This window comes from Oreochromis aureus, linkage group 4 (genome assembly GCF_013358895.1).
Source record: "Oreochromis aureus strain Israel breed Guangdong linkage group 4, ZZ_aureus, whole genome shotgun sequence".
NCBI lineage: Eukaryota > Metazoa > Chordata > Actinopteri > Cichliformes > Cichlidae > Oreochromis > Oreochromis aureus.
In genome coordinates, this window is record NC_052945.1 from 15191758 (window position 1) to 15208789 (window position 17032).

Sequence of the window (17032 nt, forward strand, 5' to 3'; positions counted from 1 at the left end):
TCAGCACTGGCACTGGCCACAGCGCCAGTTGTCACGGCCTTAATCCTGCCTGCTGAATGACCTCATCATTGCCTGCCTGCCTTGCTCAAATAGCTGCCGTGACTCGTTACAGCAGCAGCAATAGAATGACCTCACCGACTCAACACACTCACACAATCACATGCAAAGTAGGCTAATAGGCTGGTGTAATATCCAAAACATGCAAAACCAGAATGGATAAGACTTTTTCTTTTTTAGATCATTTTAATGTTCAGTGTGAGAGTTCTACCTCCAGCTGATAAAGTGGAGGTGAATTAGTTTTATTTTGAGTATTTGGGGTAAGATGTATTCATCACTGTTTATCATTCAATTTAAACCCATAATAAAGTTTTGGCAGTAAGAAATATGAACTTATTGAACGAGTAAATGAAACAGGATGAATACATGTTTTTTTAAAGAGTAGAGCTAAAATGTCGTGAACGAGCGTTTGCCCTCTTCCTTCTTATTTTTCCATTCTTGTCACAGACCATCAAATAAATTTTATTAGACAAAGATAACCCGAGAAAATTGCAAATGCACTTTTTAAATGATGATTTTATTTATTTAGAGAAAAATGTTACCCAAGCCTACCTGGCTCTATGTCAAAAAGCAATTGCCTACGAAACCTAATAACTGGTTTTCCTTCTTGGCAGCAAGAACTGCAATCAAGCATTTTCGATAATTGATAGGGGTCTTTCATCGCCGTGGAGTAATTTTGGCACACTCTTCTCTGCAGAATTGTTTTAATTCAGCCACATTGGAGGGATTTTGAGCATGAACGGTCTGTTTAAGGTCATGCCAAAGCATCTCAATTGGATTTAAGTCCAGACTTTGACTTGGCCGGACCAAAACCTTCATTTTGTTTACTTTTTTTTTTTTTCATTTAGCAATTGAGAGACAGACTTGCTGGTGTGTTTCATATTATTGTGCTGCTGTACATCCTGAAATTCTCCTTCAGGTACAATTCTTGGTAGAGAGCAGGATTCATGGTTCATCCATTTGGGCAAGTTCACTCCAGGTCCTGAAGCAGCAAAGCAGCCCCAGACCATCACACTACCACCACCATGTTTGCATGTTTGACTATCGGTGTGATGCCATTTTTATTAAATGTGAGACGGGCATTTGTGTTCTTTTTTGTCAGCAGTGGTTGTTTTCTCCTTGGATCTCTTCCATGGATGCCGTTTTTTCTCGGTCTCTTTCTTATTGTTGAATCATCAACTCTGATCTTAACTGAGATAAGTGAGGCCTGCAGTTCTTTAGATGCTGTTCTGGGTTCTTTTGGGACCGCCTGGATGAATGGTCAGTGAGCTCTTGGAGTCATTTTTTTAGGCAGGCCAGTGCTGGGAAGGTTCACTACTGTTCCAAGTTTTCTCTGTTTGTGGATAATGGCTCTCAGCGTGTATCACTGAAGTCCCAAAGCCTTAGAAATGGCTGACAGATGTCAATGACATTGTTTCTTGTCACAAAGTTCTTCAGTTTCTTCAGATTGTTGCAGGATAAGTTGCGTTTTGAGATCTTTTAGGCTACTTCACTTTCTCAATCAGGTTCTATTTAAGCAGTTTCTTAATTCAACAGGTCTGGCAGTAATCAAGTCTGAGTGTTGCTAGTGAAATTGAATGCACCTTTTCAAAAAGAATGTAGCTTATTACAGAGGGGGCAGTCACTTTTTCACACGTGGCCAGGTAGGTTTGGATAGTTTGTTTCCTTAAAAAATGAAATCATCATTTATGAACTGCATTTTTAAAAATAAAAAATAAAATTATTTGATGATCTGAACCACATAAGAGTGATATATGGGCAAAAAAAAAAAAGATCAAATAGGACAATCAGAATCAGGGCAAATACTTTTTCACAGCACTCTGTATTTGTGCAAACTTTTCCTTGAGCATCCTCGAAAGTGACAAATACGACAAAACACATGATGCAAATTTACATTTACTGCACTCGTATTAAATAAGATCCTGTCCTGCACATACAGCCCAAATTATCATGAACATAGCTATTAACAGACATAAACACAGATGTACCTGCTGTCCATGAACATATATCCACACACAGACACACTTGTCTGTGATGAAAATAAAGAGACACTTGCTCTGTTGGCACCTCCTCCAATCACACAGGCCGCCTCCACTCCTTCATCCCAGCTGTCACAACTGCAAAAACTCTACAAATACACACGCGCACTCTTCCATATTCACACTCACCCACACACACCACTTTTCCTGCTCACACCTTTTCCCGCTCACCATGGTTCTCTCCAGTTGGTGCTCGTGTGCCCACTCTCAGCTGCAGCTTGTATGTAAAGTTTATGTTTGTGTGCATGTGCCGTGTCTTTTATTGACGTGGTTCCAGCTGCGTGCAGACACGAAGAACCCACCTCTGCTCCTGAAGCAGTAGAGTGGACAAAGAGTTGCCGCCTTGAAGCTGTGAAAAATTACAGCCACCTAAAAGTCAGTCTGCTCTGCGTCTGAGAGAGGGGAAAGTATTGAAATGGCATCGGGTAATTTTGCATCTCCTTGTTGTGAATCTCTGCTTTTTCTCTGCTTTACACACCCTTATATTTTTGCTCCATGTGTCCAACCTGATCAGCTCACCTACTGAGTTAATTTGGGGCCACTGGATCTTATGATTAGTGCGTGTGAAATCACTCCTGTGCTCACTATGCATGTTTTCGTCTCTTTGTGTGTGAGAATGAGTAAGTGCAACAACAAATGCTTCCTGTTTGACAGCAACACCATGTGCAAGGTCATAAATCTGATCACCAGAGCAGCAGATACAGTGACAGTGTTGCTCGCAGGAAGCACCCTGGATTAGCAAGGATTTATGGGTGGACTTTGGATAACACAACCCATCACTTGTGAATGCACCCAGTATCCTGTTTCTTAAGATGGCAGACTGGAATTTTTGCAAGTGAAAAGAAAAGTGTCTTGATACTTCAATCCACGAAAACAGAAAATGCTCAGACTGAATTCAGCTTTAGTAACTATCTGCAATTGAATAGGGGAACTGAAATAAGGAGCAGATATCTGGGAGGGGAGTTGGACCTCTGGTAGTGATTATTGCCCATGTGGAGCTTTTTCCATTCTGGTACCCTGGCTCAGACTCTTATGTCTGGATCTTTTAAAGGGTCCAGTGAGGTTTGGGCATGTCTGATTTTCAACACTTCAGATTAAACTTTTCTACAGCTCCCTGAGGCCTTACTAATGCAGACCCCCTGTTGACTTGCAGCAAAATTGAAAAAGAAAAAAACATCAACTGTGAAAACTAGAGGTGGAAATTGCATGTGTGACACTGGGATGATGTGGTGACGTCTTTGGAAAGGTAATAATTATCGTTGTCACCTTCGTTTTTTATGATGCCAAGTAAAGAGAATTAAAACATTTTCAGGATGACAGGTTTGAAGCGGGTGCTTGGCTTAATTTGTTTAGCACATTAAAAGAATTGAGGCATTGAAGGACATGATTGTGCCATGGCAATTTCAAGCAGCCTTAGCACATTGTTTCTGCAAAGCACCGTTTCTTTGCAATTTCTCAGCTAAAGTACACAAAGGTTCCTTTATTTCTGCTTCTAGGTCAAAATTTATAAGTAGAGAAAAGTTAACAAAATGACCTTACGGCAGCAAAGAAACTGCATTAAAATTCAGCTGAAAATTCACATTAGATATTCATGGTGTTAGTCAGACTATCCATCTAAAATATTTTCATTTTTAGTGAACTGGGCCAGAATCAGCCCACCAAAGGCTGTCAAAGTGAAGAAGGACATGAATTTTAGACTTTTAACTGTATTTCAAAGGTTTTAAAATTTTTCCTACTGATAAAACTAAAACCATTCATGTCACACCAAAGTAAATAAGTAATAGATAAACAATGAAATAGCAGAAGGTTCCTGTTTTCTATTATATTATCTAATATAGAAATGTGTGATTTTTAGAAACAAAGACAAAAAGAGGACATTAACACATCTGTTAACAAAAAATATCCATTTTATAATTGCAGGACAGTCAGCACAAATAGATAGCAGAGCAGGTTTTTTTTACAATTTAGGCCCAAAGCAGCATTTCTTTCTCTTGTTGAAAAACTGGGATGTACTCCTGAAATTGCACTTCTTTTTTATTTTAAAATATCTCTAAACTTATTTGCACTGACATAAAGAGGAGTTTCTCTGACAGTTGCAATGCTTTACTCTGTTGGGAAACCTCAGGTCTGTCCGTGGTAATATGCTAACACACACACACATAATTATTGAAAACAGTCACAACAGCACTCCCTGATGGCCGGAGCCTCCGGCCTCCTCCAGAAGGGCAATTCACTCCCCCACACAGCACCCAAAACATTAACCCATTAACTTCGAAACATGATATACCAGAACAAGCCTGATCCACAGAGGCCGACACCCCAAAACCCACGCAGAACCCAAGTGATAAACTTCCAGTGTACTGGTGCCAGAAACCAAAGGACATCCTCAGTCGTCCCTGCCCGTGCTCCAGTGGATCAAAGCTGTTATGCTGGCATGCGGAAGCGCTCCTGATAGGTGATTTTAATATTGTGGTTTAATGGTCTATGAATTTGAATTTATTTTTGAAAATCAGACAAAGTGTCATCAATATTTTTTAAGAACTCAGAAAAAGAGTCCTAAAATACTGACAGCTAATGGAAACCTGGAACACAAAAGGAATCATAAGTAATAAATGGAAAAGGTTGGGGAACATCACTACATAACAGTGTCAAAATAATCCAATAAAACCTCTTTTCAGTGTGTGTCCTGTAAGTATAAAGCTGTTTCCTCACTAACTTATAACATGTGGCAAATGTCATGGAGTAAAAAGCAGGATAAGACTTGTGGAATTATAGCTGAAGTAAAGCATTCCTTGAGTATTTAGATAGCTAAAATATAGTAAAAATATAGTAAAAATAGTAAAAACTGTTCTGTTCATATTATACTTGTGCACTCTTTCTTAATGTTTTTTATTAAAATATATTTGATATAACCACATACAAACAGCTAGCACCCACCCATACTTCTCTCTGAGACACACATATACACTCAGTGTGTTTTTCTCATTTAAGATGCCTCGGGGAGCGAATAAGTGCCAGACGGTACCAGTCCACTGTCGGCTGCTCTCGCCAAGGCCTGACAAACAGGGGTTCGGGTTGGCAAGATGCCCCCTGCCCCCTCTTGCAGCACTCAGGCCACAGGCAGCTGACAGAAAAAGCAGCCAAAAGATCAACAGTTGCTGTGACTTTGGTTGAGCGACTGGCCAGGCTGCTGCACGCCACCCAGCACACACTCAGGGCACCTGACCCTGAGTAAACTGACAAATGCCGAACGTTTGGGTTTGCCTGCAGAGTGATGTGACCCTGAGGGTTCGATGACCTTACTGCACCGGGTAACCAGACACACACACAACTACAGGTATAATTTTAACACTTTTTCCTCCTTTTTTGTCTGTCTTTCAAGCTCTCGACCAACTATATCCCACTTACAATCTCCCACACAGTAATCATCATGGAGCAAATCTAATGATCCTTGCACCAGGGAAAGAGTGCTGTAATTTGTGCCTGATTACCATGTTTATGTGACTGGATGCTGTTTTACAGTGCGTGATACTTAAACAAGTGCTTGAAATTAACGTCTGGTTTGTTACTTTCAGCAAAGAAAAAGTACACTCGCTTCATTAGGTTTCTCTGAACTGCCTCCACATTTTGTATTCATAGGCCTTGGCACAGAAACTCATAAACATGCACAAGCATATGGCACCCTAACTATACATTACAGCCTTTCGATGTAAAGTACAGTCGTCAGACATATTTAACTCATCTTGACAAGGATGTTAATTTTCCTGAAAGCAGGGATGGATTCCAGTGACCTTCCCTATCGACGTCCCTAATTCCCTCCAAAATGCCCAGCTGTTGCCACAGCAGACAGCTGCTTTGGGGGCAGAAGGAATCTCAGCTGTTGAGGGGAGCTGTGCAAAAAGGTTGGTGGATTTTCGGGTGTGTATTCCCCCAAACTCCACTCACTGCCCTGCTTGAAGCTGGGTGGAAAAATGCTGACAGACAGCAAACTGAGGGATGGAAAGCAGAGGCTACAGCTGTCCGTGTGTTTACAACCAAACTGCTCTGTTTCTACCCCCAGCTCAAAAACTACTGATTTTTGAGCTGGGGGTCAAATTAAGAGACATCCCCAAATAATCTGTGGACTATAATTTAGCTTGTTGGGAAATTCACTGTTGGAGATTCAAAAATAAAGAAAGGAAGAGATTCATTTGCCATTTTAGCAGCAAAAGTTTACCACAGTTATGTCAAAACCACTTGGGGATCAGCTGATTTCCAAACACAGTGATTTCAATACACTGATCCCTCTATACATATGACTCATAACCTGTTTAATGCTCTGTTGTTTCTTTCTGGATTGATTTTCAGTTTTAACTTGCATATCTAAAATGTGACTTCCTCTGTGGAAAATTCAGCCTGATATTACAATTACGGATGCATAATGAAAAGCTGAGGGGATAATGAGAGCTCACTTTGACTCCCTGATGTGGGCATCAAATAATGTCTCTGGGCTATGATTGCCATTAATAGACTAATGAGCCTGGACAGTCTGGAAAATGAACGGAACGAAAACTGCTGCGGAAGTCATGCTGCGGAAGGAAAAACTATTATATGAATTAGAAAGGGCGTGGGTTAGTTCAGAGAGGATCAAGTGACCATCATTTACCATTCTTGATTATGGAGGCAACTGAAAAACCTACTGTAGTTTGGACAGAAGCAACCAGTAGTACTGATATATAAGCCAGACTCATGCAACAGTAGCACCTCTTTTTATTTTACTCCTAATAGTGATCTAATATAGTCATTTCTTAATTTCTAAAACTCACACATTTAAATCAATCATATTCATTTTCTAGAAATCAGAGTATCAAGTCCAACTGTAGGTCTGAGTTTTAAGCTCTATGACTTTGTTTCTTATTGCTATACCGCCCTCTTGCGGCGCAATGTTGAAATCACAAGACAAGAACGTTCCACAGGTGGCCGAAATGCTTCAGCTGTTTTTCTTTTGATTATTGATGTATAAGAGAACCTTTTAAAATTATTTGCACTGACCTGCAGCCACACACCATGTATACAGAGAGAGAGAGAGAGAGATACATACATACCAGCTACAAAAACACTTCTAACCTAATCATCAGTATAATACATGGAAATGTTGGCGCACTCACCTTAAAACGGCTTCTGTAACACAAAGTAGGGTAAGCTTATTACTAAAAAAGCAAAACTAGCTGCTTTAACAGCAGTTTTGTTTTACAGTATAATGCAAATTATTATAAGGCTTTACAACATATCACCTTTATTAATGCAAATTATTATAAGGCTTTACAACATATCACCTTTATTACATAAAAATCAGACTGCTGACAGAGAAATATCTGAATGCTCTGTACTGTAGCACACACTGACCCAAAGTCCTGCAAATATCAAGGTTTCATTGAACGCAAAACTTCGTTTTTAGGTGGGAGAATTCCTTGCAAACAAATCTGTAGCAAAGCTGTGCCGCTGATTTTTTTTTTTTTTTTTTATCTTATTCCTCCTCCTTCTTTTCTTTTTCAGGACCACGGAGAGCGCCCCTGACCCCCTCGACTGGAGGTTATGCGTTTGGAAGTCACGTGATTGTGTTTAAACCTGAAAATCCCCCCTCCTCTCTAAATCGACTTCAGCTCTGCCCCCTTCGGCTTTGCCGCTACTACGCGCAGTGCTGAAGCTGCTGTCCTGGAAAGAGCAACCTATCAAGAGCAGGAAGCGGCAGATCAACAACGGAAGCGACAGCGTTTTGCGACAAATTTACTCCCACTTTGAGTGGAAAGGTGTCGAGGAACATGCGTTCAACGCACAGGTGAAAAAATCACCTGATTTAACTTCTTCGCTGCTCCAACTTTTCGGCCCTGCCTTGCGCAGATTCCGGTTAGATTTGCTTTTTGTTTGTTTGGTTCTGTTGAGAATAGTTTTTTTTTTTTTTTTAAAGAAACAAACAAACTATAAAATCTTGAGGCATGTCTCGCAAGAAGGCAGTCAAAGGCAAAGCAGCGACCAGCAGCCCGTCCGCGGGCAGCCCCGCCGGGAAAGGGACCGGGAAATCTGCGAGAGGAAGCCCGGGCATCGTTCAGATGAATGGTGTAGTTCATCCCAGCAGACCGTCCATCAGCAACAGCAGCGAGTTTTATGACATCGCTTTCAAGGTAAAGGTGCCCGCCGATGTTACTCAGTCAACCCAAGTCACGCAAAAGTCGACTGTGTTGTAGGACTTTGCATGAAAACACGACAGGGTGCGGTGGGGTATAATTTGGGAAACAACACACCCACGAAGGTCAAAAACTAAAATCGAGCAAATGATATGCATGCTTTTGTGTATGTGTGTGTATTTTAGGCACGATAAACCCGATTGTAGTCTACTTTATGCCTGCTGCTGCCGTTGTCCTGCCCAGCTTTCATTGTCTTCCGTTTTACCACCACCTTTATTATTTAAACAGCAGCGAACCCGCGACAGCAGCTGTGTCAATAAACAATCGATAACCCGGAGAAGGGGCGCATCGCACTACAACAGCCAACCAACAAATCATTTGCTCCTGCCGTGCAACCGGTTAATTGCACGTTTTCCTCAGAAGCAGGTTGAGTTGTTGGTGTACTCAACCTAATGTGAGGGTAATGGGTGTGCAGAACTGCCACTTCACCTCAACACAAACACAGATTTACACCCACAGATTCCCTGTGTGTACTCCCAGCATAGCTTCAAGGGGCCCTTGCCACCTACTCCGTGTTTTTGAAGCAGCTGTTTGATGTGAGAGGAGAGATGGCTTTGTGTTGCTTTTTTTTCCATTTGAAAGAATGGATTGTTCCATGTAAGCCACTTAAATGAAGGGCTTCTACTTCCATATTTCCAAAAGGTTGGATTAACCTGTTTCAGTTTGGGCTCAGATCTCTACTGGTGCAAATCTCTACTGCCTGGCCTTTCTTCAGTAGCATCACATACTGCCACACTGATTTCCTACAGCTCTGACAAGTGCTTTCGAAATTCTCTCTAATCCTTCTCTTTTGATTTCTTTTGATAATTCAGCACTGGATTATAGTCCAACCTGTAGATTCAAGGTTAGCAGGAGGCTTTTGAGAGATTGCACTGTACCTCTATCTGATCGTGCTCTGAAAAGTAAAGTGCAATGTCATTTGTCGGGCATTGTGCCATGTTCCATGTATTGCTTATGGCTCTCTCTGGTCAATAATCACATTAAATATAAGAGAGACAGAGAATCCAAGCACCTTCTCTTGCACACTCCTTCAAAGGTCTGAATATGGGTGAGGCTTCTGAGGGAGGGGTCAAAAAAGAAACAAGATTTTCAGAGATAAAAAGAAGTGGAAGCGACTTCTTTTTTTTATTCTCCTTCCTGGTTCTTTCGTGTCCTCTCTGCTTCCTCTCTACGGACCCAGGAGGCGCTTTTAATTTCCATACTCCAGGTCCCAAAGTGCCTCAGCTAAACTGATAATGGTAATCACATAAAACCTTTAACCTAATCACAGCTCTGAATAAAAAGAGAAATGTACAGCTCGCTTTTCTGCAATAAAGTTAGCCGCGTACGAATACATCATGCACTTACAGAAAGGCTTTAAGGACATCAACTGGTCGCAGCAAGGAGTCACACATTCATCCACATACACCTTCTCCCCTGGCCAAGCACCAGAATACCAGGACCGATTTAGCCGAATGATTCAGACGCGGCGATGACAAACAATCAGACGCTGATAGTTAATTAAACAAATGAGCAACAGCTCCCTCCTGTTCGTGCTAATTATTTCAGTTATTTCTGGCATTGACTTTTATTTTTTTTATTTTTTTTTTATTTTTTTTACTTTTTTTTGATTGGTCAGTCTGAAATCATATCCCTCGCATGCCTCTAACTCACTCCTGCTGGAATACCTGTGCAGGTGATGCTGGTTGGAGACTCTGGTGTGGGGAAAACCTGTCTTCTGGTCCGATTCAAAGACGGAGCTTTCCTGGCCGGCAGCTTCATCTCCACTGTGGGCATCGACTTTAGGGTGAGTTTAAATCACAAGAGCCAAACATAAACCAATTCCCTGCACACATGCACTTTCATACACACTTTCAGATTGTGGTGTTTCTAAATGGGGTCATATTCTAATGGGATTATTTTTACAGCTATTCAGTCACTTTACATGTCCCAGAACTATGACTATCTCCTGTGTGAGATGTCTCTGAAGATAAGATATTGATTTCTTAAATTAGTTCGACATGCTTTAGTTTTTTAGTCTCCCTGGGCAATCACAGTGCCTATCATGTGCCAGTTTCATGGTCCCGCATGGGCAACTATAAAGAAATGTATCCACGTCTTCTTTTGATCACATTCAGGGGTCTGTGCATGTGACAGAAACAGGTGTTCACTTAGATGATACTGAGAATCATATTTGCAAAAATTTGCTGCTTTTAATCATTAAGTCATAAAATGCGTTGTTCAATTTAATGCACATAGATTAAAATAAAAGTAGAATCAGATATATCTTTTTGCTGCATATTCTTTTTCTTGATAGAATCTGGCAGATACAGTTGTGGTGAGAAGTTTACATACACTTGTTATCAGAATGATTGTTGTAATAATTTTGGGGGCTTTTAAATGATTTGAACTGTTCTTTTTCCAGGATGGAATAATTATACAGCACACATCTTTAATTACTTTTTAAAACAAGAATTGGGTGTGCAATTTCAAATTTTGGGGGGGATTTTCTCCAAACCACACACATTCGAAAGTATACATACAGGCTTAAATATATACACACACTTACTAATTGATGCTGAAGGCCTATTAACATCATTGGTGATCATGATTGAATGCAACTGGTAGGTTCTCTTTGCCAGCATAAAAAGGATTTGTTTGACAGAATTTATTGGACTGATGTACTCAGAACAATGGGAAAGTCCAAGCAACTCAGTGAAGAGCTAAGAAGGAGAATTGTAGCTTTACATTTGGTCACAAATTGGCCGAGATGTATGTTTGAAGGATGATACAAGTGAGGCTTTCACCAGCTGTCAAGCAAGGTGGTGGTAGCATTATCCTCTGAGGCTGTTTTGCTACCAGTGGCACTGGATCATTACACAAAGTGTATGGAATAACGAAAAAGGAGAACTACTTCCAAATTCTTCAATTTCACTTCACATCAACAGCTAGACAGTTGAAACTTGAGACCATCAATAAGATTATTGAATGGCCGTCCTAAAGCTCTGACCTCAACCCTACAGAAATTGAATTTGTGGACTACGCTTAAAATCCAGGCCTGTGATGAGAAACCAATTGATTGAAATTAACTCTACCATTTCTGTCAAGTAGAACATTCATGCCCATGATGAGTGACTGCAAATCAGTTCAAACTCCACATATAACTGAGAATAACGTAAAAATAAATCTTTACATGTTCATGCTGAGATATTTTTTTGCTTGTTTTTGACAATTATATGCTAATTTGATTTTGATGACAGCAATACTTTTTTTCTTTAATTTCACAACTAATTAGATTCATTGGCGATAGTTCAGCAACATGGCTGGGTATAAACAGCAGTTGTAGGAAGGTTTGGTTGGGTTTGCCGTTGTGTTAAAGACTAAACTGAAATTTGTCAGTGTAAAAATGCAAACAATTGAGATGTGATTAATGTCACTGCAAATCATCACTACATCTACAAATTCTTTACCATAGAAAGACAAAAATCTATATACTGTAAGCACCTTCCCCAGAAAGTAGTGTCATCAATACTATACTACTGTAAGCACTTTTTTATTATAAGCATGCACACACACTGCTGATCTACTTGTAGCAGCTGTGCTGCTTTCAGTCTGTATTATGTGTTTAACCTCTTCATATTTCTCTAAAATTATAGCTTTTTAGTTTTAGCTTGCTTTGTAAAATCACCGAAATGATTTAAATATAGTTCTGTTTTTGTCACAGGTTGCACGGCTTCCCAACTTTTTGGGGGGAACAGGGTTATAATATTACATAAATGTACAGTAGTCTAGTAATTTGTGTGTGTGTGCGTGTGTGTGTGCGTGTGTGTGTGCGTGTGCGTGTGCGTGTGCGTGTGTGTGTGTGTGTGTGTGTGTGTGTTAAACTAAATATCCAACCATTGTATAGTCCCGTGTGGGCTGGACGAGTTTGTGGGTGGGTGAGCAGTTGAATTATTTACTTATGCAATGTCTCTTATGACACTTATAGCGCCGTAATGCTGATGCACATTTAGGCCTCTCCAAGTACAGAGGAGGCCTTCATCAGCCATCTCTGTCTGCTACATTTAATGCTAATGGAGGAAAAAGAACCGGACGCATAAAGTTTAGCACTTACTCAGCTCTTTTGCCTTATTGACTTATTATTTAATCGCAGTGTAGCACAGAGCTGTATTACGTGAATCATTTTCTCTCGTCAAAGCTCCCTTTGTCTTCTGCATGGTTTCGCGTTAAGCGGTTCAGTTCTTAGATCTCCCAGGACTCATGAGAATCGTCTACAGTTTTATTTCTCTTATTATATTTTGTTGGGGTTTTTAAAAATTTACATTTAAAACGGATCACCGAATGATTATAATTACATAATGGCTTGAAACTGGACATGGATATCTATGAAAACGTGAGTGTGAACTTCATATATTGTTTAAACAGTGACAACAGTGAGGGGCTTATCTGTTTGTTTTTAAGACAAAAAGACCAGGGCTTTGTTGAGTTGGGGGGAAAAACTTGAAGGTCTGTGGTGTTTGTCTTCCCATGGAGAATACACAGAGAAAGGAAGAAAGACGGGGAGTGATCCTTATTTTTAGGAGAGACAGTTTTGATCCCCTTTAGTTGGTGGGAAAGAGAGGCAATTTGCTTCGTATGGGGATTTGATCCAGTTCTCACTTCAAAGCTCTCCAGCAAGATGCAATGTTTTCCTTTCCCCTCTTGTTTATTGCATTCTCATCTCATTTAAACCTCAACATGTTCTCGGGATTAGAGTTGCACTAGTACATTGTTTGGCTTAAGATACAGTGAGTGTGAATGCAAAATGTGCTGCATCTCTGCACTTGTGTTTCACTTCAAAAATCCATGCAGGATGCTTATAAAGAATTAAATTACAGATAAGAGTGAAAGGTTAGACTGTACCTTGCTTACTCTCATAACACAAATGGGAAGCAGACATAGTTCTCTGTTCCATACATATTGCGATGATATGATATCAACCCTACCAGGTTAATAGGGTGTGAATTCAAGTCTATAGCTGCCTAATGAATCACACCACGAAATGTTTGTCGCAGATTTATCACTGGTTCCAGAAATGCGGAATTCTGTCTTTCAAATGCCTTTCTACTTTCACATCACTGTCTTGCCCATGTAAAAGTTTTTAGGAACTAAAATTTTAACCAGAGAAGTTTTCAGGGTAATGAACTCCGTCTCGTGTTATAGTTCAATTGAAATTGAAAATTTGCATAAAAGTGGGACAAGTGATCATCTTTAGAGTCGGTGTGTTAACAGTTAATACAAGTGTTAATGGGTCGGGACTTTGCAGGTATTAGTGTGTGTAAATGACTTGTTACCCAAGCAAAAATAAATTATGACAGATATTAAATGATTGTTTTCAGAAATTACACAATTGGTGCCGTTACACTAAATAAATTTTGATATTTTATTTTCATACACTGTTTTGCCAAAAGTTTTTGTCTACCGTCTGTCCCCACCCTTTGCTAAAACAGCTTCAACTCTTCTGGGAAGTCTTCTATCAGGTTGTGGTCAGGACTCAACTGTAAAGGCCACTCAAGTCCTTCCACGCTAAACTCATTCATTCATGTCTTTATGGACCTTGCTTCGTGCACTGGTGCGAAGTCATGTTGGAACAGGAAGAGCCCATCCCCGAACTCTTCGCACAAAGTTGGGAGCATGAAATTTTCCAAAATGCCGTGGTATGCTGAAGCATAGGAGTTCCTTTCACTTCAACTAAGAGGCTAAGATGAGCTCCTGAAACACGACCCCACACCACAATCCCCCCTCCATCAATCTTTACATTTGGCACAATGCAGTGAGACAGCACAGTTCTCCTGGCAACCTCCAAACTCAGACTCGTCCATCAGATTGCCAGACAGAGACGCGTTACCGCCACTTCAGAGAATACGTCTCCGCTGCTCTAGAGTCCAGTGCCAGCATGCTTTACAGCACTGCATCTGACATTTTGCATTGTACTTTATGACGTAAGGTTTGGACGCAGCTGCTCAGCCATAGAAACCCATTCTATGAAGCTCTGTACGCACTGTTCTTGAGCTAGCCTGAAGGTCGCATGAAGTTTGGAGGTCTGTAGTGATTGACTCTGCGCATTAGCATCCCCTGACCCCGCTCTACCACTTCCTCACTGAGTTGCTGTTGTTTCCTATCGATTCCACTTTGTTACAATGCCACTAACAGTTGACTGTGGAATATTTATACATTTCTCAATGAGAAATTTCATGATTGGACTTGTCGCACAGTGGCGTTCTATCACAGTACCACTGAGCTTCTGAGAGTGACCCATTCTTTCACAAATGTTTGTAGAACCAGTGTGCATGCCTAGGTGCTTGATTTTATACACCTGTGGCCACGGAAGTTACTAGAAGGACTGGAATGGGTGAGTGACAGCTTTTACAATATAGCGTATGTTAGTGATTTACACATTTGCCTAAGAAGCAAAAGATTCCTGGTTTGATCCTGGGAGAAATTTTGGTGTTGCATCAGAAAGGGCATTTGGCATTAAAATCTGCCAAATTAAACAGTCTACCTAACAAGAGGCAAAGCAACTAAGGAAAAAAATCACAGCATAATGACTGGAACATTATTACAAAAAGTCAAAACAATGGACAAACAAAAAAACAGAGCAATAAGAGGTTTTTGTTTCAAATTTTTCTAGAGATGTCTCATCTTTTTCAACTCTTTTATCAATCTCCCTCTGCGCCATCTGGGAAACTCTACTCTCCTGCATTGTTATATCGCTGAAAAGCATGTGAAGCTCCACTTGGTTGTGACTTGAGCCCAACTAGAATGGCCATGTGCATGTAATATGCCAATATTAGGAGGTGCACAACACCAAAGTGCAGAGGAAAGCATGCACCGTGCACAAGGACAACAGAAGTGAGCCTAAACTACCTGTATTACTATCAAGTCCATCAATCTATCACCAAACAGTATTTAGCATGTCAGCCTGTACGTCTCTGTCTGTTGCAATGAGATTTTCATGCACGGAGAAACCAATATCAACTGTAATTGTTCACATCCATCATACATTAAGTTTCCTTCATTTTCCTGTCACTTCCCTCCGTTTGGCATTTCATGCATATTCTTGCTAAAAATAATGTTTTGTTTATCCTTTTAAATGCTGGAGCCTGAAGGGATGCATTTTTTTTTTCACGTTTAACTCAATCCCACAGTTCCAAATAGCAACAGGAAATTTATCTGAATTTAATTCAGTTTTATTTTTATAATGCCAATTTACAACAACAGTTGCCTCAAGGAGCTTTATATCGCAAGGTAAAATCCCTACAATATTAGAGAGAGATCCCCAACAATCAGATAATCCACTGTGAGCAAGCACTTGGCAACTGTGGGAAGGAAAAACTCTTTTAACCGGAAGAGCCCACTGCCTTATCGGGCTCAAGAATGGGCAACCATCTGCTGCAACCAGCTGGGGGATAAGTGGAAATTATAAAAGCTAGAGAAAGAAAACAAAAGTTAACAAAATGTATTTATAGCTTAGATAAGAAAAGTTATCTGAATGAAGAAGCAAAGGGAAATAGAAAGGGAAATGATGCCAGAGAGAAAAAGAAACACAAAATGCTCAAAAAGAAGCCATTACTCTAACAAACCTTCCTTTTATGTCTGTACTTGGAAAAACAGCCTTTCCTGCTGCTTCCTTTTCACAGTCTATTTCATTTAAGGACAACAGAGAGAATTAATACTTCAGTCCTTCATTTGACAGAGTGGTTGAGAGAAGAGCATCACTTCTCACCTCTAGTAAGAGACAAGGGAGCTGCTCTCAGCTGTCAGTTATGTCTGCTGCACCCAAAGTGATAGATCTCTTATGCAACCACAGATTTCGCCTCGGCTGGGCAGTAGTTTCATTTTTCAGCATGTATTTCTATAGTAGTGAAATGAGATATGGGATGTTTATATGAAGTTTATATGGATATAGTTTAATGTTGTGTTACATAACCTGTTCTTCTGTAACTGTGTGCTCGTGTTTCCGTCTCTCCTCCCTCACATTCTCCGAACAGCCAGAGCCCAGGTGAAGAATTCATTATTATCTCAATATTTAAAGCTATATGTTGACTCAGTGTTACAGTAATATGTGTGGGAACAACACAGGTTCGACGGCCATTGTTTGGACTGTGTTGCTCTTATCCCCTTGCACTTACGGTACAAGTGCTAGAATTGGACACAAAGGGTTAAAGATACTGAGCAAAAACAGCTGATCAGTGAAATTGTTATTTTTAAGAAAATGTCTTAAAAAATGTGTCATAAGACCTATATTGCCTATAACTGCTGACTAACGTTTTCTCACTCAATGGGCTTAAATTTAATGTTTCTTTTTCAATTTGTGGTGATCTGCACATTGTGCTTTACAGTGTGTGTGAATTTATGAAACATCATTACCGACTGATATGCATTACCACCCTTGACCTAAGTTCTTTCCCTGCTTCCGTCTGATCTCTGAACAAAATGTCCAGGGTGCTCATCTCGTACTGGCATGTGGGCTAACCAGTATACTGAAAGTTGCACAGTGAGCTAGGAACAGATCATTTTAACTCTAGGGGTGTGTCATATGGCCTTATGTCACTATATTTCAAAGAAACTTGCAATAATTATATAATTGATGATTTATATTTAAAGGTGTGCTTATTGCAGACATTAGCAGGCATCAGCATCTATAAGTGAGCTGCTATCTCTGATGACATATTACTTAATTTGAAGTGTGAA

The 17032-nt window shown here is 40.2% G+C and overlaps 1 protein-coding gene across 2 annotated transcripts in view; it reads left to right on the forward strand.

Moving 5' to 3' along the window:
* The first annotated feature begins 7757 nt into the window (after window positions 1-7757).
* Window positions 7758-17032, forward strand: part of LOC116325222 (ras-related protein Rab-26-like) — a 54456-nt gene continuing 45181 nt past the window's right edge. The window contains exons 1-3 of one of the 2 annotated variants that reach the window (XM_039611561.1): window positions 7758-7914; window positions 8044-8257; window positions 9996-10106. In XM_039611561.1, the coding sequence (XP_039467495.1) occupies window positions 8072-8257; window positions 9996-10106 (297 nt within the window). In that variant the 5' untranslated portion in view covers window positions 7758-7914; window positions 8044-8071. Of the gene's footprint in view, window positions 8258-9995; window positions 10107-17032 lie in introns of both variants that reach the window. The other variant, XM_031746053.2, reaches the window with a different exon arrangement.